The sequence below is a fragment of the Gigantopelta aegis genome, chromosome 3 (genome assembly GCF_016097555.1).
Source record: "Gigantopelta aegis isolate Gae_Host chromosome 3, Gae_host_genome, whole genome shotgun sequence".
Classification (NCBI taxonomy): domain Eukaryota; kingdom Metazoa; phylum Mollusca; class Gastropoda; order Neomphalida; family Peltospiridae; genus Gigantopelta; species Gigantopelta aegis.
The window spans coordinates 44,782,837-44,810,109 of record NC_054701.1 but is presented as its reverse complement, the minus strand read 5'-3'; the positions used below and the strand labels follow the sequence as shown (position 1 = coordinate 44,810,109).

The following is a 27,273-nucleotide window of genomic DNA, read 5'->3' as shown; positions in this document are numbered from 1 at the left end:
TAAATGCTAACAATGTAATAATAATAAGAGGATAAGCTCATTAATACAACAATTAAATAAATAATATTAATATTATACATGAGTTATGCTGGAGAAGCTTTAAATTAATTATATAATATATTATTTCGGTGTTCAAATGCTCTATAGCAGAACAGAGCTAGTTTCTTCAATAACTGAACACTTTCACTGTTACATAATTGAATAAATTTAAACATACTAGGATTTCTTGTATAAAATTCAGGAATATATCTTCTACGAATGGTATTATAAACAGGACACATAAGTATAAAATGGTATTCGTCTTCAATAACGTTACAGTTATAACATACTCGGTCTTCGAGTAATACAGCATTTGGCTTTTCCCACCTTCCGGTTTCGACAGATAGCCTATGTGCTGATACAATGCAAATCTAAATTTTTCAACATACACACAGTCTAAATATTGCTTATAACTAAATGTATCTGAGAAATTACGATATAATACAGCTCTTGTAGATTGTACTAGTCGTGATCGCCAGCTCTGTATATATATGTCTTTTAATCTCAGTGTAAATAATTTTTTAAAATGTACTTCGTTTGTAACTCCTTGGTTCAATCATACTTCAGAGAAGCCGGTTTCATTCAATAAATTTCTCACATTTATGGCCCAGTTAATCTTGTTAGGAAATATAACAATGTCATTTAACATCATATCGTAACACATTTTGACATATTTTCTATTATCGGATTTTATAATTTTTAACCAGAACTTAACAATTCTATAGTGTCATTTATGATCATAGGGAATCTACCAAGTTCACCATATACAAAATCGTTTTGACAATTCTGTTTAACCCCAAGCAGTTGTTTACAGAATTTTAGGTGTACTCTTTCTATGTATGTTGCCGGGCTAAAACCCCAGACTTCACATCCATAACATAAGATAGGAAATATTAACTTATCAAAAATACAACACACATGACTTGGTTTTAAAGAAATAAATGGATTCAAATATTTTCTCATCTGAAACATTCCCTTTTGTGATTGACCTACTAACGTTTTCTGCAGTTCAATAAAGGATCCCTTTGGGGTAAACACTACTCCTAAATAAGAAAGTCTATTAACAATTTCAAGTAGACAATCTCCATATTTAAAATGTATATCTTTAGACAGTCTTCCTCCTTTACGAAACACCATAATCTTAGTTTTCTCGATATTAACTTGAAGTTTCCAACATATGCAGTAGTCATGAAGAGTATTTATACATAATTGTAAATCAGTTTTACTTTCAGCCATTAAAACTATGTCATTTGCGTACAAAAATATAAATAGTTTCATCATTCCTATGTCAATTCCATCTACACCTTTAGTAATTAGTTCCTCTTCTAGGTCATTGATATACATTGCAAATAAAAAGGATAAATACATTCCCCTTGTCTAACACCAGTTGCACATAGGAAAGGTTCTGACAATGAACCGTTGACCTTCACAAAGGATTTTGTACATCTATACATATCGCGTATTATATTTAGCAGTTTTCCTCTAATTCCTAATTTTATTAATTTATACCACAAATTGTCTCACTACATAATCGAAAGCTTTAGAAAAGTCCACAAATGCACAGAAAAGCTGTTTTCCACTGTTCACGAAGTGTGTTATTAACGAATGCAATACAAATAAATTATCCGTTGTTCCCATGCCTGTGCGAAATCCAGCTTGTCCTTCAACATATATATAACAGTTCTCTGCCCAACATTTAAGTCGATTGTTCAATATTTTTGTAAAAAGTTTACCCAGGCAACTAAGTAGGATAATACCAAGATAGTTATTAACACCATTTATGCTTCCTTTTTTATGTAGTGGTATATATATCTGGGGACACCCCCCCCCCCCCATCTACGGCTCCGCGCCTTCGACGCTCGCGTTTGATGAGTTCCGTTTACATGAAATTTCGATCCCACCCCCCCCCCCCCCCCCCCCCCCCGCTAATCATGCTGGCTACGAGCCTGAAATTATATACACTATTCATAAGTTAGACCAAACATCAAATTAGGATCGTATCGGGTTGCATGTGTCTACCACTCTGAAAAGGTTGATGCACTTTATGTTATGTATAATCATGTACGTTATAAAAACGTGTGATACTTGCATACCATATCGATATATAGGACTTCTCCCTGTACTTGTGTATCAAAGTGCTGATGGTATTGTTAACGATCTCGACCAATGTTCAAAATACAAAATAGTAACCAAACACTATTGTACATACAGATATATGTTTACTTCAAACTAATCTTCACGTAAAGAAGAAAATGTCATCTTCTAAATTCTTCAAAACAAACAACGCAAACAGCAACTTTTACTTCCACGTTCACATGTGATGTCAAACTTTGAGCCGCGTTTACTCGGTTTCCGACGTCTGCTAAGGGACCGTAACAAAAGTATATTGAAGCCAGAGAGACTAAGTCACTTAGTCTTGATTCTGACCCCCCACCCCCCTCAAAAAGACTAAATGGGCAGTTGACTTTGGCTTCATCCAAATTGACGTTACAGAACATGGTTTGGAAAAGACCAAAGGAAGACAGTAGTAATATAAAAGATACAAACAGTATTTATTCATGAATGCACATAGTGAAACAATGTTTTTAAACAGTGATATGAGGCCAACCAAGGCACTCTGAAAGGCTTTGTAACTATTAAACTATACATCCAATGACAATATGCCCATTGGTATCTTTCATCAGACGCCAATGACATAAGCTCCAAGTTGGCCTATTTCTCAAGTCATATTTTCCAGCAATTTAAGATAATTTATGCTTCTTTTCTCTTCTTTTTTGCTGTTGCAATTGCCGTTTTTCGGCTCTGTTCCAGCGCTTGATGTGCAAGGTAGAGATTTTTTAAACAACTTGTATTGTTGTTAATATCTTGATGCAGAGTTGAGTTGTTCCTGTCAAGTCTCTTTTTGTTAATTAGACGTTACAATATATCGTGAAATGTTTTAATGCGCTGTTTATTGGGAGAAAATATCACACCCACCCGCGACACGACGCCACACGCAAATTTCGATAAGTGAAAAAAGAGAAGTGACTCTTATTAAAGAAAATCATCCTAAACACGCTCAAGATGTATAACAACAATTGTTTGTTTGTTTTTTTGTTTTGTTTGTTTCATTACTTTATTATTTATTAGTGTTACACATGATTGCCAAACCACTTGTCATACTAAGAGAGCTAACTCTTTACGATCGTTACAACGGCAAGACCTGTGTGGTACCAACATGGCCGTTATAACGAGAGTTGACTGTAATACATACCTAGCCACCTTGATATCCTGGTTTGCATGGGCAGTAGGTCGACAATAAATACCTTGGCCAGTGTTTTGAAGCCTTTTGGGTTGTGTTTGTATGATGATTTTCAAGTTCAAAGCAAATGAAGCCAAAAGTGATAAAAAGCCTAAATGGAGATGTTGAAATCGTAAACCCCCTCCCCCCCAGACTGACTTAGTCTCTCTGGTTTCAATATACTTTTGTTACGGTCCCTAAGTTGTAGGTTTTCGCCTGTGACAGCTCGTATATGTTTTAAAACTTCGTAAATATCAGATATTATTTCAAGTGAAGTTGTATGTATCTGATATAAATGATAGTGAAAATAAAATAAAATAATAAATAAAGTAAGATAAATAAATAAGTAAAAAATAAATACTTAAATAAATAATTTGTGGATAGACATGTAACATTGATTAGTAGTTGTACGACTGTCTTTTTAATGAAACGATAAGGGGGGAAATACAGCTGTGATAAAGGTCTATGTGAGTTGGGGGTTTTGTTGGGGGTTTTAGAGGGAAGGGGAGGCATATTTTATTAAATTTTAAATACTGATACATGTGGAGAATTAAACATCACTGGAGTATTTAACTATAATTCTAATTGTTAAAAGTAAAAAACCCACATTACACTAAAGTTAATTTTACTGTATGAATCTTTTAATTTTGCGTTGTTAAAATACCCCTGACAGGCGGCTCCAGAGACTTCGTCTAAGTTAATGTTTCACTGCTTTTGGTCTCAAACCATTCCGATGTAAACTTTAGTAGACCGTTTTTCGCAGCCATTTTAATATCTGATACGAAATATGTACGTTAGTTGCTAGAGATTCACAGCTCCTACGAAGCTACTCACGACGCTCATGACAACTGTCGATCATGCCCCCCTATTTGTATATAACCTCGATACCGTCCAATTCGGCAAGGGATGGTACTCTTCGCGCACATGCGCAATGGGAATGTGAAAGAGGTCTAATTTCAGACAATAAATGTACAGGTATAAGTGCTCTAAGTGAAGAAGACAATTTTAAAAAAATGTTCATGTACATAATTGTATATAAATGAAACAAAACGTTTCCCTTAATTAGTAAATAATGTATGAACGTTTTTTGTTTGGTTGTTGTTTGGTTTTATTACTGTCGTGACATGCATGTATTATAGAGAAGGCCTAGTGAGTTGTATTACTTGTGCCTAATCTATTTGTTCTTTTAAGAAAATAATAAAATCACGGGCGTAGGAAGGTGCCAAAAAGTGTGTGTATGGCGCGCGCGCGCACACACACACATATATAAAACATCGCCAGTGAAATATGTTTCAGTCAATCAGTACCGGTACACAACCATCACTGCATTGATATTTACCTGCGGAGTATGAATGGAGTTACAGAATATTTTTCTGACCACCCCTCTCCCCAGTCCTAACTAGTGCTACACGATTGGTATATCAGAGGAAATGGTACGTGCAGTCCTGTCTGGAAAAGTGCAAATAAAGAGATCACATGCTGCTAATGGAAAAAAGTATCGGGTTTCCTCGTAAAACTACGTTCCATCGCAGTTACACACTGTTTGACAATCAGTAGCCGATGATTAAATAGTCCGCGTGTTGTGGTGGTGTCGTTAAATTTATAAAAATAAAAAAAAGACCTTTTTAAAATGAAATTATTTATGATAGTAAGCTAAGAGTTATCGCCCCGTGTTTAGACTCGATAGATGTCGGAAACACTCGTTTGTGGTAACGAACATCACCGAGTGACTTGTTTACAAACACGTGACCTACACAGTGGTGCGTGAGACAGAGTTGTGACACTGACCAGCCAACAGTTTGTTTTCATAATGTCATCAACTGAAAATAACAACGCAGATCAGAAACAGGAAAATTGTTTTACAAATGATGATGGACTGAAAATATTCTGCAAAGACTGGGGAGAAGCTGCAAGTATTAGCAACCCAAGGTGCATGCAAAATAGGCTTTGTCACGTAATGTTTTACACAGAGTAGCATGCTATGAGCCTGTAGTTCATAAAAATAAACTCGAATGTAAATACACATTGCATTTACATTCGAGTTTATTTTTATGAACTATATGAGCCTGCTGCATACAAGAAACATTTTTTTAAAAGGGCATTCCTGAGTTTTCTGCAATATTTAAGATGTTAATGACAAAGAGAGATTTTTTAACGGTTGTAATTAATTATCAAATATATTTTTCTGTATAAAATGTTAGTGGCTATATATTAAGCGTGTTTCTGATGTTCTAATATTTGTACTATTTCAGTATTTGTCCGAACCAAATTGTTAACAACTACGAAAAATTACTCTCCTACCTTTAATTGCCGTTATATTTCCTCCAAAGTTTGTCCAGACACAAATCTCGAAAAAACCATTACAGTGACACAGATTCCACATACCAGATGCTAACCATGTCATCTATATCGACTTCGCTGAGAGCGCATAGGGAATTTTGTATCAACTGCCATTTTGACTTTTTATGGAATATTCTTCAACAGGGGTGAAAGGATAGGACTTAATCTAACAACATCATAAAATGTTATGATATATAAAAGCGAACACGATGACGTCATATTATTAATTTTTTTGGGTTATTATTATTATTATTATTTTAATGATACCACTAGAGATCATCGATTTCATAATAATTGTGTCACATACTTTGGAGGCTTTCACCCCTCTTGAAGAGTATTCCATTTAACAAACAACATGGCAGACGGCAGAAAACTGCATGTATTTTTCCCTATGCAATCAGCAAAGACAATATCGGCGACATCGTTGCAGTCTCGTGTGTGGAATCTATATATTTGTAGTGGGTTTTTTTTTGCGATTTGTGTCTGGACAAACTTTGGAGGAAGTCTAACGGCAATTAAAGGTAGGAGAGTAATTTTTTGTAGTTGTTAACAGTTTGGTTCCGACAAAGGTTAAATTTCATTTTATTTTTTCGTATGTACGAAATTATTTGAAGACAAAATCCATTTTGGGCATCTTACAAACATTAAGACGACCAGAAACACACTGAATATATAGACACTGACATTCTAAAGAAGAAAATATATTTAATATGTAAGTTTAATCGTAGAAATATTTTATTAGTCGAAACATCTTACAATGCAGCAAACTCAGGAATGTCCCTTTAACATACTTTTTTTATGACTTTTATAATGTAAACTGAAGCAAATGGACCTAATTAGAAGAAAAACACACAAAATGTAATAATATTTCATCATAAATCTTGTTCAGCGTACATGTAAACATGACACGTCAGTGGATAGCCTATTCCAGAGGCCAATTTTGCAAATTTACTAAAAAGGGTCCCCTTCTCACCAAAGCAGGATATAATACTTTAACAAAAAACTAGCACACTTTTCTGTTATCTTAGCTAGTTATCCTCCAAGTTTTAATGTGTTTGGTTAAACTGTGTATTTTTAATTATTAAGCAAATTGTTGCCCGTCTGCCAAAATTGTCCACAGCCGGGCACAGAAACACAGAAATGTTGGAAAATATTATAATGTTGTCACATACTGACAATCACTTTACACCTGATATGTCCTATAGACAATATCATTGTGTAGTCTTTGCATTTATTAATATAAAATACATCAGGCCCGTAGGAACTGGGATGGGGTGGGGTGGGTGTGCCAGAACATAATTCGAGGTTACGTAATACAAACTAAATCTATTCAAAGGCATATATTGGGTAGTTATGGGTTTGAAATGTTGTTTTATTGGACATTTTATTTAATGAACTTTTACAAATTTTAAACAGCAATTATCTTACTATAATCTATCTAAAAAATTAAAACAAAACATATCCATTAATTTCCGAGATTTTCGAGTACATACATGTAATTTTACCTGCGTTCCCTCTAGCAGAAACCCTGGGTTGGGAACCAATTATTAGGTGTAGAGTATTTTTAATATGACATAAAGAAAGCATTGAAAAGTGCAATTTTATTATGCTTTATTAGTGGACATTAGCTTTAAAACTAATCAACCATCATTAATTCTGGCCAAAGTAGGCCTACATATGTTGCTCCTGCCAAAGTGTTAGCATTTTAATTTTAATGACAATATACTGAACTGACGATAAACATTGTTAGGTAAACGTTAAACGCAATCTGATTAAAATCAGGTCCACTGGCCTGTACTGGAAAGTAAAGATCCAAATAGAGCTGATTTGAATCAGAGTGCGTTAAACGTATCAATTCACGTTTTGAAACTGTTTTGTTATGAGGTTAACAAAGCATCTAGAAAGACGTTAGTATGGAGTCGTGATGGGCTGTCGGTGAAAATTAATTTACAGGTAAATAAATGTGAACTATAAATATTCATATGTGAACAAATTGCAATACCTTTATTTAATGTATATCTTAAGTACATACTTGTCTTTCATTTTCACATTGTAAATATACCAAATTGTCATGTTTATGTATTACATTTATACTTTTGGTTTACCACTGTCACACTGAAAACATTTGGCCCATAACTGTATTTAGTCAAATATTAGGCAAAATCTAGACTGGAAATGATTTGTGCTTATTAAATCTTTTTTGCAATTTATTTATTTAATTTTTGGCATCAATCAGTCTTGTTTATAATAGTAATATGTATGCAAGTTTGAGATTCTGTGTGCGCTATGAAAGAAACAATCTTAAAATTAGTGGCGAGAATTTCAAAAGTTATGTCCCTTGGTATAAAAATCCCGGTCAATCATAATTACTTTAATAAATCAATTCTTTTACTTACGATGATTTAAATTTATGTTAGTGACATAAATCGGTTCTTTAAAATACTGCACATAATAACATATACATATAAATGGTGTTTATGGCTGATAAAGGGTTATAAATTGATAACCTATATTTGGAAAAATAATTTTACTACTTTTAATTTGCAACTAAGGTGCTAGACTCACGTAAACAAATTTATTCATCATTCTAGTTTACGAACACTACCGATGTTTAACGATTAAGTCGGCCGTTAATGACTGTAAAGCCGTAATCGACATGTAGGTATTCAGGGTCGCTTTTTTTGCAAAATGATAAAACGCGTTTAGAGTTGCGGCCTTTGCTTGGTGGTTGCTACACAGAGAAAAAACCTCCACCGAAAACCCATCCTTTGCAGTTTTAAAGGCAAGGTCGCACAACAGTTGAGATGCCAAAGTCAAGGCCGCATGGATTACGTCACTTAAATTTGAAATGTACACTGCCAGTACTCGCACTTCATTAAATTTTGGTTTAGCAAAGTTTTTCCTTGATTATTATTATTGGCATAGTCACAGAATAAAGGTTTCAGCCACTTTGTATAAAAATTAGCATTTGTCAATGGACGGGGTGGGCCCTGACTGTGCATGTGACTACTAAAGTTTGTTTTGTTTACTCAGATTACTGACATCACTGGAGCACATTGAATCATGACATTGGCTAATTAATCATTGATTGTTGGATGTCAAACATTTGGTAATTCTAACAGGTAGTCATCAGAGGAAACCCGCTACATTTTTCCTAATGCAGCAAGGGATCTTTTATATGCACTTTCCCACAGACAGGAAAGCACATACCACGGCCTTTGACCAGTTGTGGTGCACTGGTTGGAATGAGAAAAAAACCAATCAGCTGAATGGATCCACCGAGGTGGTTCGATCCTGCGATGCTAGCAGCTCAAGCGAGCACTCAACTGAGGTAAATCCCATGCAACAAGGGATCTTTTATATGCAGCCATCCCACAGACAGGATAACACATACCACAGCCTTTGATATACCAGTCGCTGTGCACTGACTGAAACAAGAAATAACCCAATGGACCCACGGACAGGGGTCGATTCCAAACTGACCATGCATCAAGCGAGCACTTAACCACTGGGCTACATCCCGTCCTTATGTGACTACTAAGCTTAACTCCCAACCATTTTGATAAACATTTGATGGGACTATCCTGAGTTTGTAGCCATTTTAAAAGGTTCTTGTCAAATATTTATTTTACATTAATACAATAGTTCTTCCCACAGGAATTTACTATAAGTTATTTATTTCTGAGTCGATTAATTTCAAATTTCACACAAAAATAGTGGGTTTTTTTAGTTTTTTTCAACTACTTTTCATCTTACTTCAAACCAAGCTGAAAATATTTACAAAAAACATCTATAGAATGCATTTTTTCGTACTATGACATTTACCACAAGTTATTTATTTCTGAGCTAATTGATTTGTAAATTGCACACAAAAATAGTATATTTTTGTTATTTTCAAAACTCTTTTACTTTTCTTCTTACGTCAAACCAAACTGAAATTATTTACAAAAACCCCCACATGAGATGGACTATAAGATATAGGAGGATGGGACGGACTATAGCTCCTAACCATTTTGCTAAACATATAAATGTACTATTGTGAGTTTGTACGTAGTACTAAACCAAATAACTTCCGGCTGGGTCAAAGTTCGAGGTGCACCGAACTTTTGATAGAGAAGTGAACACCACAAGTCCTGTGATTGGTTATAAATGTGAGTGTGTTGGTTGTAAAAAAATAATAGTTTCATCTGGGTAAAAAAAAATATACAATTTTATTTCATCTAGTACCAATGTGTCAAGTAGCCTTATGCTTGAAACATGTATGGGGTACCTGTAAAAATAAGTACTCGAATTTTGTGCGGAACTAGGGTAGTCATAGACGCTACCCGTTATCTCAGAAACGAGCAGCTTGACCCTCAATTTTTTCTGATTCACTTTAAGTGTGAGGGATGGTAGTATTTATATCCGTGGCGTTTATGTCGGTTGATACGTTGCAGGTAGGAGTTTTAGCCACATATGTTACTATTGTCGTCTATGGGATTTGATTTGGTAGTATACACCCTGTAGCCATTTTAAAAGGTTTTTGGAAGAAAAGAAAAAATTGGCAACTTCCCCCTGGTTAGTTTTAGGGTTAGGAATATAGTTAATTTAGGGTTAGCTTTAGGGCTTGAGTAAGGGTTATGGTGATGTTCCCTCATCATATTAATATTATGGGGTTTAACAGGTGTATTTCTTTCCAGCAAGAAACTGGATTCATGTAAAAACAGGCAGCAACATTAAATTTAATAAAGAAAATGTAATTTTTGGTTTTAAAACTAGAAATAATGATCCCGATAATGCCATTGTACTTGCTACAAAACAATTAATATTTCAAAGTCATTTCAGTGCACATGTACCCAGTTTAAAATGGATCCAAAAAGAGTTGACTGAATACTATTATGTGACAAAACAAACAGCTTTTTCTGCGTGCAATTATGATAAATTCACAAAATTTTGGTCAATTTGTCACAATTTATTTAAAACTTAGATTGCATTTTTTTCTCTTCTTTTTGATCATAGTATGTCCTCGGTCTCCTTTTGAATTTTTCATACATGTATGTTGGATTATTAGTCACATATATTTGATTTTCTAGCTAAATATATCTTTAACTACTTTATTTTTCATGTAGTTAAATATCTCTTTGTCATATTCACTGTATATATCTGTGTGTGGATATCATGTCAATAAAAATGGGAATAATAAAAAATATATATATTATGGGGTTTAACAGGTGTATTTCTTTCCAGTAAGAAATTTGTTTAGTGATGTCAACTGGTGCTATCCTGAAAAATGTATTGAATTTTTTGTAAAATCTCTTGGAGCAGGGTTTTTTCAATTCCCGATAAAAAGCCAGCCGTCTAAATTTGTGACTGAAATAAGCAGTGCCGCCGCAAAAAGCTGTTGTGATGGCATTTTCAGCATTTAATGATTATTAGGCATCTACTTATCATTATTTACAGTACAAAATTGCTGTCGCAAGATGATCTGAATTTCGAGTGCTAAAATGCTGGATGTGTGTTTACTTTGTTGTAGGGGAAATAACAGAAGTTGTACTAAATTCGGGATTTGAATTTAATAAGAATGTGTTACTTACAGCAATTTTGAAATATTTTAGCTATAGAACACACCTACAGCAATTTTGAGCCTGTATACAGCAATTTTAAACCAATAACTTTAAACTAAAAATTAAAAGGAAAAATTATTCCTTCAGCCAACACCATTAATTTTTATCCAGTGGTAAAAAAAACCTCATGAGAAATGTCTGGCCTATGGCATTTCGTATCAAGTCCTGAGCCCTGTTCCACGAAGTGATCGTAGCGTTAAGATCACCGTAAGTGCATAACTACCTTAAAAGCAAGTAACATCACTTGTTGTTAGTGTTGCAGTAGCTAAAAATGAAAAGCAGAACATTAATAATTGGTATTTCTCACCAAATGAAACCAAGTTATCCAGTTTGCTTGCTTTTATAATTTTCAGTGACCCATATATGAATTTAAAACTTAAACCATTTAGTACTGTAGGTGACGTGTAGGGCCTCCATGTGTACTCTAGTACTCGGGCACGGGTCGAGTCTAGCATGACTCGAGTCCATTCACAGGACTTGAGTACCAGTGCAAGGAAGAGCACTCTCATTTAATTATATTTTTTTACATCACTTTACCATTTGCTTACTGCCGTTTATGTTACACGGCTATAAGACATGAAGAGAAAACAAAAGTTCAATGTGTGGAATGCAATATAATGGCCAGATTTGGTATCCATGTTCAGCGCTGGAATTAAGATGCATAATGTTATTTTACTTTATTTATTAAAGGCATATTGTCACAGATCACTGACCTATTAAATGGCCTAACAAAGTATTACCTGAAACAATATAAATTTGATTTGTCCCTAAATGTACTTTATTCAACCACCTATGTAACCACGATACCCCACTTATTAATGATATTTTGTAAAAAATAAATGAATTATGGCAATGGTCCATAATTAAAAAACTAACGTTGCTGAGAAGGTTGACATGGATTTCACTCCATCATGGTTCAGTTAGGATGATGCAATAGCCAGATTTGGTTTTCAAAAATTAATATAATTTTCATTTATTATCCATTTTTAATGAAATAAAAGCCCTTACATCCGTGACAGTATGCCTTTAATATCATTATCATCTAGTGTAAGTGTCGGGTACTCTGGTCTGGGTCGGGTTTGGCCCTCGAGTACTCAAGTCCATTATTTTGGACTCATCTGTGTCTTTAACAGCCATTTCAGAATTGATTACTTGGAAAGAGAAGTGGATGTGGAGACTGTAGTTATTATTTTGTGCCTGGTGGATCTGCGGCATGTAGCTTCACTTGAGGGGGGAGTGTGTAGTAGTGACTGTGTTGGTATAAAGTGCTCCTACTGGCAGTAACTAGTGGGAATTTTCCTATATTAGCTCAGTTGGTAGAGCGCTGGTTTGTCGTACTGAGAGTTCGTAGTTAAAATCCTCTCGATGGAGGTTGATTTTTCTGTTACATTTGAAGCCGACATAGGGTTAAAGGAGAAAAACTAATTTGTGTTTTGTTTTTACTCCTGACGGAATTTAAAATCCATAATTCAATTTGCAATGTTAACTGAAGGAAAGTTTTTGTTTGATATATATATATATATATTACACAGTGTTCATGTATGTTAAAAAGATATTGAATTTTTATTATTATTTTTTAAAGAAAAACACTAGATTGATGTAGAAATTTTTGTTATGAACCAAAAAGAAAAGTTATTTTAAAGCATTTTAAATAGTCAATCCGTATTAGTTCACACCAAACCAGGTCGTGGTACATGTAGTTTGAATATTTACTTGCACAGAAATCATGTTATTTTAAAACTAAACATTACTTTTTATTCTTCAGATGTCTTGTGTTTATTGCCCATGGATTAGGGGAGCACTGCTTGTGGTATGACCAGTTGGCAGAAGAGCTGACTAAAAGACAAGTCTATGTGTTTTCACATGACCACAGTGAGTATTCCACCTTACAATAAGTTACAAGGAATACCAAATAAAGAGTGCACTTCCTGTGTATCGGCTGTTTCTATGCACTGGCATAGGAAGTGGGTAGCATGTCCCTTCCCCCCCCCCCCCCCCCCCCCCCCCCCCCCCCCCCCAGGGCTAGCTCTGCCACTTGCGAATTTTGACAAGAATTGGCGAATTTTATTTTAATTTGGCAAACAAAAATTGTGTTATAATTTATATTTCGTTGGAAAATAGCTATAGTTTTTGCAATTTTTAGATAATTAGCAGCAGCGGTAGTTTTTATATATTTATACATGTGTAGCAGGTGGTTTTTGTGTAGATTAAGTTGACACAAACTGCAGGTTCAATGATGCTTGGTTTATTCCAGCAACCCAGCACAAGCAAACAATAGTGAAAGAAATAAACTAACAAAGGAAAGAGTGTTAGTTGATGGTCTAAAACTTGTGTCTAGGTGAATTGTACAAAGCTTACCATGTTAACTGCTGAAAACAAAACAATGGTAAAATACATGTACTAAAATGACCCTGCTACACATGTATTTATATATTTGTGTGTGTGGTGGGAAGGGGGGGGCTTCCCCCATTTTGGCACTTTCCTACACCTGTGCTATGTCAGGCCTCTATTTAACTTCGATTATTTGGCAAGCACATGGTTGCCGTGTGTTGTCATGGTGACCATAGTAACAATGATGTAATGATTTTTAACTCTGCAAAATCGAAGGTAAAGTGGATTTCTCACAGCGAAGGTTAATGATATATCTATAGCACCGATTTCGTCCAAATCATCCTCTAACAAGACCCTTGCTGATTTGTTTATATAAACCTTAGTTCGGTAGCCACAGGATTACCATATAAAATGTTTTAAGTGCCAAATGAAAAAATTGGTCGCAATGTAGAGGGCTGAACCATGCAAAAACAAATTTGGATAATCTATTTCTTTTTTGTATAACCCGTCAAGACCATGTAATAAATTTAGCACTAAAAAAAATGGGTTACATAAAATTATAATTGTGTGAGTGACATGCGAAAAAAGGCCTACATATGTTTTTTTAGTACAGTATGGCACAGGCCTAAAACACCAAATATGGTCGCATCAAAAATCTTATACTTTTATGACCAATTGAAAATATCTATGATATGTGATATTTGATTGTGTCAAGCATAGAAAACCTATACTCTGGCCTGAAAATTAACTGATGGTTTATAAATATTTTAATTTGGAATACCGGTACTATAGGTCAGGTGCCGCGGTGTCGTTAAACATCTATTCTATTCTATACTATAGGTCAGGTATACCATAAAACGATATGGCTGAATATAAAGATACGCCTTAATTTATTTGGGAGTGCAGTGGTGGGTGAGCAGGGTCAAATAGGGAAAACGTAACCAAATTTTTAAAAAGTCTTGTTCAATGTACTTCTAGAAATGCTAAAACCGAATTGTCTTCATAAATGTAAAGATCATGAAATGGTTTATCAAAGTTGGTAATTTCCTTAATGTTGCGTCCCCTGTTTGTGCCTTGGGAGGAGTAAGTTCTTCACAGCTACTAGATATCATTTGCATCTAAATTTAGTGAGAAGCTTTCTTGACCCATAGAGAAATAAAATAATAAATTTGGTCATTCACATGCACGCATGCACACACGCACACACCTCTTAAGGAAAATGGATGTCATGAACTGGTAGGTGGTTTCAACAGTTGCTCATGTAGCTGTTACGGTCCATGGCCTCTTGTTAGCTGTTCAGAGCACAGGTTTTTTTGTTTGTAATACTGTAATATGATTAACAGCTGCTGAATTATAGATATTCAGAAATGCATTTCAAATTATTTATAATTTTTGAAATTAAAGCATAACATTTTCAGTGGATATGATGTGAAATGTTTTGAAGGCATCATGTTTGTAGTTCGGTCATGATTATTTTGGGCACAACATTTATAACCTTCATTTTGGTGCAGTCTAAAGCCTTGATGTTAATGTTTTTGACTTTTTATAAAACATTTTCTTTAATATTACAGTTGGCCATGGACAAAGTGAAGGTGATCGCGTACATATAAACAACTTCAAACAGTACACACGAGATGTCTTTTATCATGTTGAACTTAAGAAGAAGAAGTTTTCAAACATTCCAGTTTTCATGATTGGACATTCCATGGTATGTACATTGTATTTTTTGCTTCGGTCAGGCAATAAACGGAATCATTGAAAATAAAATTATGTTTATTAATACAAAGATGAAAAGTTGCTGAATTTTTAAAGATTAATGTACTATATGAAAACCTCAAATAGGAAAAACGTAACATTTTGGGCCATATTAAACAAAGCCTGTTTTTGTCTTGTACGCATGTAACTACCGTATATCTTCGCCTGTAAGTCGATCTCGGCTATAAGTCGAGTCCCTAATTTCAAGCCCTGAAAACATATTTTTTTATTGACCCGTTTATAAGTCGACCCATGAAAAACAACTTATAAATATTGAAATATTTCTTATTTTCTGCACATGAGAACAATAATGTACAATATTTGAACAAAAGAAAATTATTTTACAAACTTCGGTTTTCACGTTTTGTATATAGCAATATAATCAGACTATTCCAATCAAACTATCATTATTACATAGCATCAAAACGAAATATTCCCTTAGTAGAGAGTGAAAGCTGTTTGACTGTTACTGTATGGTACTGTACAGATGGTTTTGTGCACAGACAACAACTTTATTTATAAACACTGCCAACAGATCACTACAATAAAACTGAAAGTATCACGTTTTGGCCGCCATATTAATACATGTAAGGAGGATAACTCTGGAAAGTACACTGGTTTTTGTACCAAATGATGTGTGTCCCTATTGCTCTAGATAGTGAACTGCAGAGATCAGTCTATTTTAAGGGAAATCTCAGTAATATTCATGAAGTTAATCACCGCCAAAACATGTTTGAACAACCCATTAATGCCAGTGACCAGATTTCAAAATAAACTCAGGCAACAGGTAGTTAGTATTGTTTACATTTTTATTATTAGTGATGACTGTTAATTTAACTAAGTGGACTGTTGTCTTGACATGTGAGTGAGATCGTACGCCTTTTCGCATAACGAAAACCGTTCTAATGCCAAAAAAAAAAGGTTATAAAAAATAAATGTCAAATTAACATATTTGAGTATAAATACATGGCATACTTCAACAATAAAACTTGTAAAATAATCCCCAAAACAGTAATATTTTTTGGTGAAATTTTTTTACCCTCTTATAAGTCGACCCCCCAAGTTATAAAATAATTTTTGGGTGAAAAAAATTCGACTTATAGGCAAAGATATACGGTACATATATTTACAATGCTTAAACACCAGCATTGAAGGTAAACAGGCTTTGTAAATTTGGTCCTATGCTTTTTTGGTTTCAGTTTCTACACATTGTTTCGGCAAAATCCAGCTGCCTTCGTAATTCTCTTAACAGTAATGTCCTTCACTTAATATATGATAGGTGGTCAAAACGTACTTGGCCTAACTTAAAAGGGACTTCACACACACACACACACACACACACCCCACCCCATTTTGAATGCTTATGAATAAATGTTGTCATGGCGATGATTTGTTACTAATAACTGCCGATTTTTTAAAGGGAGGAGCAATGGCCATTTTGTGTGCACTGGAACGACCCGAATTCTTTAAAGGCATAATACTCATAGCACCAGCAATTATTGTGAGCCCTGCAGCAGTGTCGCCACTCAAGGTATGTAGAGACACAAGTATTCTCTAACTCGTGTCCACGTTCACCAATCCTGTATTTTAGATGTCTAAAGTTTCAGAATTACCAAATGTTTGACATCCAATAGCTGATGATTAATTAATCAATGTGCTCCAGTGGTGTCGTTAAACAAAGCAAACTGTTTTTTAGATGTCTCTGGGTTCTTACGCATCCTGAAAATCTTGCAGTGTCTTGAATTTTGTAATTTTATAATTCGGTCCTGGGATGCCCTGGAAAAAGCCTGAAAATTTGGGCCAAAAATTCTGTGGTTTATTTTTTTACACATCTTTACTTTGTTGCCTCATCACATTATTTTTGCCTTTACCATAGTTTGACACCCAATAGCCGATGTATTTTTCATGCTGGGGTGTCATTAAACATTCATTCATTCAATAATTGTTGTCCTCATAACCTGTCTCAATTCAAACAACAGTTTGTTATAAAACATTCATTGAACATTTTATGTTCTGGAAACATTAAGAAACGTTCTTAAATTTTATGTTTTTTCAAGCTTAAGACCCCTGTGTCTAAATTAAGGCAGTAAGTTGTAGTCAGCATAACCGATTGGTAGGTTACATGTTATTTCTCGGTCATAACCAGTTCAGCAGGTACATTTTCTTGTGTTTTAAATGTAATTTGTTTTTCCTAAATACTTTCATTTTCATTCATAATAGCCCAATTGAATAACTTTCGAGGTAAAAATTAGAATTGGAATTGTTTCATTTTACCATATTTACTGGTTTAAGAAAAAGTAATGAATACCATTGTTAATAATCCCTGTGACTTGATTTCTTTTCCCAGGTGTTTATTGGTCGGTGGTTGAGCTATGTTTTCCCACAGTTGCCAATTGCGAAGCTTGATCCCAAAGCAGTTTGCCGAGATCCTAATGTGGTAAATATATAATATCGTAACAGAGGGTCTGAATGATTGTAAATGGCTAATAATAAACTTGCAAATAACTATAGCGGGCAAAAATGACACATGAGTATGTTAACTCCAGCCATCATTTATTTAAAACAAACAATTGAAAATAATCTGTACAAGTCTCTTTTTTTTCTGCCTTTTTTAAAATTTTAAACTTGTGGTGTTTGTTGTATCGTTGGCAAGCTGTGAATCATTGGTATTGTGATTGTTGTCGATGTCAGCAAAATGAAACAAAATGGGAATGGTATTTCTCACCAAGTTGAATTCTGTCAGCCGATATGTTTGTGTTACTGATGCTACCTTTTGGTGTCAGTATTGTTTCCCTATTTCTACGCTTCTGTTGACAGGTTTTTTTGGTGCTCATTCCAGAAAGCACGATCCTCAGTTGGAGGCTGCAGGTTTTCTTATATCACTTTTGCTTTGCCTTCTATCTTTTCCTGTCTGCTGTTTAATAAGAATTGTCATCTTATGATCTTAAAATCAGTGTCAACATCACTTCTTCAACATGCATATATATTGAAGTCCATGCATGCTGCAGAGCAATCTGCTATCGTCGGCATCCAAGTGGAGCCACAGAAAGCTATTGAACCACGTGCGCTGAAAACATAGCGATCGCTTAGCGAGCTGTGGCATTGGTATGCAGTTAACGTCCGGTAGCTGGTACGGCATTGACGTTAAGATAGGCAATCGTGTCTGAGGTGTGCCACTTTTTTGCTGTTTCTTCTTTAACATCTTCACCGACAACTTCTGACATTTGAATCTGCTATCGTCCCTACTTGGGCATGGCATGCTACAGCAATGAAGAAGTTCTTAATATCGATGGCAGAGCCAGATTTACTGAACTGATTACAGTAGGCTTAGTAGGCTTGAAAATCGATATGGAAATGAAATGCCATTGACACTTCTCTACAACCACGCAGATATGTTTGTTATGGATATCAAAGCTGTCACTTGATCTTTAATTGTTCCATATTGCGCCATACCAAAAATTTCTTTCTGGCAGAAACACTGCAGTTTCGATATGGAACAACTTGACACGGCTGTTCTCCACACTTGCTGTCAGATAAATTATCTCTGTGTCACCTGAACCTGGGGTACATGTATATGGAACCTGCAGTGCTTGCTGGGTAATCATTCCCCATTTGGGAGACACAGCACTTACAATTGCACCCATGACATGAATGTATATATGTAGGCCTACATCTTCCCATTGAGCCTAGAAGTGCACTCAATCTTGGCTGGAGCACATACTCTAATTTTAAAAAACCAGCCATTGCATCAGCTTAAATCGGATGGCTTAACCACTATACAACCAAGTCTACTTCATATTCATGTCAAATTAAAAAAAAAAAAATTAAATGCTTACGGTATTACAATTTTTGATAATAATAAATAGGATGAAGTTAAAATTTAAAACAATTATTGGATTTCAGAGTTGCTGTCTATTTATTTTTTTTCCTTTAAAGAAATAATTTAAACATAGTTGCAACAATAACTGGATTTATTCCAAAACAAATCTATCCTTTTATGGCAAATTGTCTGTTATGACATTTTGTTATCATTCCTGCAAAATATTTACTTAAACAAGAAAGAGAATATTTCATGAAAGCTGATACAGAATAACCATTGGTCAAGAGAGAATGACATCCTCCAGCTTTTTCAATTAAAGCCTTTCTTTGACTAATTTAGTATCCTTGATATTGAATGTGTCAAATAATCTGCTCCAGACTATTGCCTGTCTGTTCTATCTCATTCTGTCCTTCCCTTCCTCTTCTTCGACTCTTTCCCTCTTCCCTGTTTTTCCTTGTGTCTTCCTGATGCCTTTTAATACATATTTTATGAAAAACATGTCATACATCGATGGTTGACTATCAAAACTGGTTATGTTCACTCTCCATGAAAAGTGAGAGAAGTGCACTAATTTAGTTTTTCTTTTCTTTTTGGGAATATAAATATAATAGAAGTGTCGTAAAGCTATATAGATGTACTGTAAATCATCAAATATTAGCATTCTTGACTCCCGCCCCAGAGTTGCTCCTAAGTTGGATAGGGGCACGCCAAAAAGTTTCTGCATCTCGCATTCTTGAAATTTATCAAAATCCAAATAAGTGATATAAATTATTAGTGATATAAAACTTTAGCACAGTCATCATATCGGACACTAAAAAAAAGAAAAAATGAGCTGAAGTTGTAAGGTCAGCTGAATTAATACTTTCGATCATTTTGATGTTATGCAACTTAGACAAAAATTTTTGCTGTAATGTGCATGCTAATTAACTTTTGTTTGTTATCATTTTCATTTAATTAATAACATGTAACCATTGTTGTGTGGTCAGTTTATCACCGACAAAACAATAGCTCAAAGATTTATTTAAAAAATAGTCTGTTGTACATCTTTTAAATTTAGCATAATGAAATATTAGTGTCTTGTATGACCTCGCTAAATTCATTAACATTTTATGCTCGCTAACATTTCCTGATTTACAGTAATTCGAATAAATAAACACTGTATTTCCCCCGAATTTATAAAAAATATAAAAAGGTACAACTTTATTTTCAAAAGTCCCATGACTTTAGACATAACCAGTTTTGGTAGTCAACTATGGATATATTTTTCTATACCGCAGGTGAAAAAGTATGAGGACGATCCACTTGTGTATCATGGTGGCATCAAAGTCAAGTAAGTCTACAATTAACACATCACATAATTTACAAGCACATTTTAGTATTCCTGTTTTTAGGCCTATGAGAATTGAAAAGTGGCGTAAACCCATTTGTGGGTTAAGTAAAACATTTTTTTAGCGTAACTCATTTTGTTTTTGTTTAATCCATAATGACTAAATTATGTCCTAACTTTAATGTGCAAATGAAAAATGGGTTAAGCAAAACAAGACTTCTTAGATGAATGATATGCAAACTAAACCATCATTCTTGGAATTTTTAGAGGCCTGTTTACAAAGTATTATTAGTCCCCGACTGCTCCAACTGGAGAGGACTATGGGTTACATTTTTGTCCTGTCTGTCTGTCTGACCCACATATCATTTTACGGATGGGTTTTTTTTTGCAGTGCATCAAGATATTGAGCTGAAATTGTGTTTATAACCTTATCGTGTACAGTTACAGATCAAGTTTAACTTTGAAGTCGATTTTGGATTTTTGACAGAGTTATGACCCTTGAACTTAGGAGAGATATGAAAATTTGTTGGGCCCAAGATGGTAGATAAATTGGTTTAACAATATTCTTAAAATGCTTGTTATTTATTAAGTCCATGTTCTCTTTACAAAACTGTGGTTTAACTTTTAAGGACAAGAGTAGCAAAACCATTTTAATGCAATAAGAAATCATAAAGAAATTTACATTAAATGTTTTTAAATGGAGCAGATTACACTGCAACTGTACAAGGGGTTGAATTTAGCTAAAGTCCCTGGGCGAAAATGACATTGGACAAAAACTCAAGTAAACTTTGCAGGTTCTTAAAACATAGTTTCTGTCAGCTTTTCAATAAAAGAGCAAGGACAGAAACCATTTGTGGGTAGCACTAATCTGAGAGGGTTCACCTGATCCATGGTGGTTACCGGCGTCGTGGTTAGGCCATCGGTCAACAGGCTGGTAGGTACTGGGTTCAGATCCCAGTCGAGGCATGGGATTTTTTAATCCAGATACCGACTCCAAACCCTGAGTGAGTGCTCCGACCAGTGATCCATAATTGGTTCAACAAAGGCCATGGTTTGTGCTATCCTGCCTGTGGGAAGTGCAAATAAAAGATCGCTTGCTGCTAATCGGAAAGAGTAGCCCATGAAGTGGCGACAGCAGGTTTCCTCAAAAATCTGTGTGGTCCTTAACCATATATCTGACGCCATATAACCGTAAATAAAATGTATTGAGTGCGTCGTTAAATAAAACATTTCTTTCTTTCTAATTATCTCTGTGTTCCTGGATAATATGTCCAAACCCAATATCCATAAATAAAAATGTGTTCAGTCCAGTGTTGGATAAAACATTTTCTTTCTTTCTGTTTTTAATATCTAAAATTTTAAAAAAGATTGGGAAGATTTTCAACTCTGAATAAATATAATTATTTCAAATTACTGTACAAAATATTATTATCGGTTAAGATCATGTTTTCCTCTGGTTTGACTTTTCAGATTAGGAACTCAACTTTTGGACTCGATGGACTATATCTGTGCTAATTTAGAAAAGCTGGAGGTTCCTTTCTTAGCCCTGCATGGAGATAAGGACACCCTTGCAGAGGTTGATGGTTCCAAGCAGTTGGGAGAAAAAGCTAAAAGCAAGGACAAAACACTGAAGGTACATTAGAATGTATTTTATTACCCATATGGTTAAAAATAACTTGGTACATATAAAAGTGATACGTCCCACTAGAACGCCAAGTGAGACATAACACTTCGACGTCACACGATGACATCATCGATTGGCGCACTACAAGTGTACAGGATTGTCAACTAAACAAGTTGAGTGATATAAATTAAGATTGATTATTGCTAATAAATAGGATATTACACTCGCTACCGTTTTGTATCGTGTTTATGTCCCTCATGAAATAATTTTCATTGTCACTTACTAAAGCTCGTGACAATTGAAAATGATTTCACTCGGGACATAAACATATATGATATGAAACGGAAGCTTGTTTAATATCCTATAATTACTAAGGAGCTGTTCAGTTATAAACCTGTGTGGGCTTGCTTGACATTGGGTGAGATATCTCATCACAAGGTTACATACTGTGTAAGAGGGGTTGTAAATTATCATAATGTGGTACGATGGCTTAGATTTAACATAAGTTAAAAAAAAGAAAAAAGATGTCTGGACCATAACAGCAAAGGAGAAAGAAGGAAGCTTCAGTCACATGACCGGAACAGGGAACAGAAGACTCATTAGAAGATTTTGGGTCATTCCATTGGCTGTGGGGATGTTGAGACCAGTCTACTTATATAGGAGAGAATTTGCTATTGTACATAAAGAAAAAAAGTTATTAGTTATTAAAGGTAAAATTAGCCATTTTTATTGTATATTCCTAGTTAACACAATAGGTGCATGGTCCTTATAATTCATATTTTTCTTATGTTTATGTTATTTTAACTGATTGTGTAACCGATGATCAGTGATGCAATCCAACCGCTTCCCAACACTAGCAAAGACCGATTTAACTGATCCTCTTGTTGGAAACTTGAGCTATATCTGTATGTCATAGCTTTGTTTTTGTTTTTGTTCTTCATAGATATACGAGGGATATTATCACCAGCTTCACAATGAGCCCGACGATGATGGGGTTGGCGGCACCGGGATCAGAGCGGAGATTGTCAAGTGGATTGTCGAGAGGATGCCGGCTTGATCAGCTTGTGCACACAACATTATAGGAGTCCCAGGCCCATCCGTATAAAACCTTTCAACTCCAAGACTTCAACAAGATCTAAGCCACTACAAACAGTTACTTTGTGGAAGCCCAAGTCCAAATTATAAAAGATTTATAAACATAGGGCCAAATTTTGAAATTTTTAGGTCATTGAGCAAAAAATTCAACCTATAACCTGTTACAAACATGGAAACTATTATGACTACTTCTGGTTCAGGTTAACTTTGCTAGAATATTGTACATATACTCAGTTTAACATTTACTGGAGGTTAATTGATAAAAGCTCACCAACGTGATATTTAAACTTAAATTAGAAATATTTCCTTTGTTGATTTTGTACATACGCTAATTCTGACTTTAGGAAATCAAATTGACTAAGTGACTAATGTTTGATAATGTTTCATGAGGTTACGGTTACGGTCTACTGATCTGAAGGTCGATGGTTACGATTATATCCTCATGTTGTACAGATGTTTATATTGATATAACCTTTTGGTTATGAAAAGTTGTGTTATTTACACATTGTATTTTAACATTAGAAAGCACTTTTTTGTGATACATAATTCATTGAATTATTTTATGGCTTAATCATCCATAATGTGCATTGTACTGATAGTATTATAAAATGATTTATTGTGTATTGTTTTAACATACTATAGATCTCTATTTTAATGCATTGCAGCTATCATGAAGCATTTTGTGATAACCTGTTTTGTAAACAGTTGCTTTTAAAATGAGATTACTTTTTTTTAAATACAGTTTCAAGCTAGACTAATAGAATAGGGATAAGTCATCTATCCCTTCAAATTTCACACATTTCTGAAAACATTTGATTTCATTCACCATTCGAGATCAAAAGAGATTGAAAAATTAAAATGGTAGAAGTGCATAATTGTATTATGGAGTATGATACAATGATTAAAGTCTGCTGTCAGTTTTCAGTAGACGAATATTGTTTTAAGAAAAGTATTTTATATTTAATTTACATTATATTGCACCATTTTACCAAATACTATTTATTTTGTGCATTTTTTTTCATAAAACCATATCAAATTTGGACTGGAAGTATTGCATAGTGGTATAAACTAGCAATATTTTACTTGTGCTTCGAGTTGGAAGTGTTTTTATAATGGTCAGATTAAGAAAAAGTATTCATAAATAAAAAAACCCATTCCCTTTAGGTTTTGATTTTAACAACGAGTAGACCAGAAAATAAGAATTTGAATTGAGCATTGTTAATTAAATTCCCGTAACTGCTTATCACATTATCTATTGACCAGAAAAGTCTGTGATATTGAAAGAAATTGTGATATAGTTTGGAAGTTGAAAGAAATATCAGAGAATGGAATGACTGCATGTATGATTTTTTTATTTTACAGTTTGACGGACATAAGATCATTCAGGCACTATGATCCTATTTCAGTCACATTGTTGACTAGGATTAATTGATGTAAATTTAAAGGGACAATCTCAGAGTTTAAAATTTGGTATTTTGTTTTGTTATTTAAAGAGGCTGCAATGAAAATTTAATTTCTCAAACTGTATCTCAAGTTGTATTACGTTTCTGTATTTGCCATCTTCTTTACATAGCTTTTTAAAATAACGAAGACGTTTATACTTTATTTAATTACTTACCATATTGTTTTACTTTATGTTGTGACCTTTAAATATTGTTTTCTGTAAATCATTTAGTATTAATCAGAAGTATTTGTATATATAATTTTTTTAATTGAGGGGCCATTCACAATTATAAATTTTTTCATGAGTGTACCAGCATATAACCTTTAAACGAAAAATATATTTTAAAATGAAAAGCCATTGAAGTAAATTTTAAAATAAAAATGAAATTTTTTATGTACCCTTTTTATGATGAGGAAGAAGTGCAAAAATTGTTATATACACTTGTGAAAATACTGATCTTTGTGAATAATAATATTATTGCCCCCGAATTCACGTTTATTACTTTTATCAACATTTTGTGGAATTACACATTCTTGTGAATATAGTATAGAAAATATTATTTGTTATTAGAATATGAATTTGTTTCACAAAGGTGCATGAATTTGTATACAATTTGTAATATATGCATGTTTATAATTTTAATGGTGACGTTTTATTTTTTGTTAATACATATCTATTACAGTAATGCATATTTACAACTGAAAAGATTTTTAATAGTATTTTGACATTTATATGTTTACTTCTTTTTATCATGTTGGTTAATTAAGTTATTTTAGCTATTTATTTACATACAGGCCATTTGAAACCAAGGGACTTTTATCCAAATTTGCCACAACAACCATGTTACTATGGATAGAACCTAAATTCCATTGTGGTAATTCAGATGAGTTATAAAATAATGGGTATTGTTTTAATACTTGTAATTTAAAATGAAATGTCATAAGTTGTTCTCAAATGGTACATACATGTATTTGCTGTTATTTACATTGCGCTCAGCATCAATTACTTCCCTTGTGTATGAATGTTAAACTATTTGGGAACGATATCTCAAGAGGGTGGGGAGGAGGTAGAGGGCACAAACCATATTTTCTATATTTATATAGAGAAGGAAAAAACACCAAAAACCCATATTTTTGTGGACAAGTTGGAGGTACGGTTGCCCTCAGCAACCCTTGTTTCCTACTGGCCTGGATACAAGTCCTAGTTTTTGAAACCACATCTTGTTTAAAATTAAAATGCTGGGTGTTATTTAATGGTTGTGAACTTATTAGAAAGGCTTTATTGTACATGTGTATATGACATAATATTCCAGTATACACATTCCTGACACAAAATGTTTAATGTAGTTATATTTTTTTGTATTTTTATATAGCTAATATTGTAGCCACATTGCAGTATTCAAGCTATAATACTTTTAGAAGTCTGTAGATGCATTTGCATTTTTTTTTGTGCAGTATTAGCTATATAATTTGTTGGGTTTTTTAGTATGGTTATTGCAGACTTCAAGTTTTTGATTGACAGCTGATAGTCCCAAGGGTATATCTGCTGTTGCTGAAAACATCGAAAGTGCAATAACCATTCATTCAACTTATTTTCGTGCTTATATCCAATTACGGTTCAAGCACGCTGTCTTGGGCACACACTTCACCTATCTGGGCTGTCTGTCCAGGACAGTGGGTTATGCTAGTTGTTAGTTAGTGGTTAGTGGCCTTACACCTACCAATTGAGCTCTTAAGAACTCACTCTCGGTTGGAGCCAGTACTGGGCTGTGAACCCTGTACCTACCAGCCTGTAGTCTGATGGCTTAACCACTGCGCCACCGAGGCCAGTTGCAATAAGCATGCATACCACTCGTACATTTATGTGGTAACCAACGTGTACCTCACCCATAATTGATGCATGATGCAATAAGAAAGATCAGGTCATGTTGAACTCTGATCATTTAACTTCCCATATTATAGATATTCAACAATATTGTATTTTTTATATTAATAATATATATCAAGATATTACTATTTCCATATAATGTATATGTGATGATATTTTGACATTGTAAGGTCATGATCTCAAGGCACCCCAACCTTGGCATGGCCATATTGCTCTGGGGACAATAATGAAATAATAGTAATTAAAAAAAAAGGTTTAGGTCATTGAGAGGTGGGTTTAAAAAGTGTTACACACTTTTGATTGTTTTTCCATTGATAAACTTTATCAATGGAAAAACAATCAAAAGTGTGGTACAAGATGTTTTAAGTACAATTTAAACATTTAAATAATTACAGTGATAAAACCTGTCACCGTTTCATTTTAAAACTGTATAAAGAATTAATTTTGCTGCAACTACCAACTGTTCATTGGTGGGGTGGGGTGGGGTGGGGTGGGGTGGGGGTTATTTTTGTCGGTTCTCAAAGAATACTTTCCATGGGTTAATTACACATCCCTAAAAAGAATGAATGTTTATTTTGAAAAAATTAACTTTAATTATATATATATATACTGTAAATATTATTTTGGTTTTTTTTTAGTACTGATCTAAAATACTGAATATATATTATTGACAAAATATCACAATTTTAAACAATTTATCTCAGTATTTTTTAGTTGTGATGCAAACA

The 27,273-nt window shown here is 34.1% G+C and overlaps 1 protein-coding gene across 1 annotated transcript; it reads left to right on the top strand.

Annotated features, from left to right (window-relative positions):
- Positions 1-5,079: 5,079 nt before the first annotated feature.
- On the top strand, positions 5,080-26,362 carry LOC121368104 (monoglyceride lipase-like). Its single transcript, XM_041492673.1, has 8 exons — positions 5,080-5,248; positions 13,028-13,134; positions 15,165-15,301; positions 16,769-16,879; positions 17,696-17,785; positions 20,446-20,498; positions 21,966-22,128; positions 23,063-26,362. Exons 1-8 carry the CDS (start codon positions 5,130-5,132, stop codon positions 23,174-23,176), a joined length of 894 nt encoding a protein of 297 aa, XP_041348607.1. The 5' UTR covers positions 5,080-5,129; the 3' UTR covers positions 23,177-26,362.
- Positions 26,363-27,273: the final 911 nt, after the last annotated feature.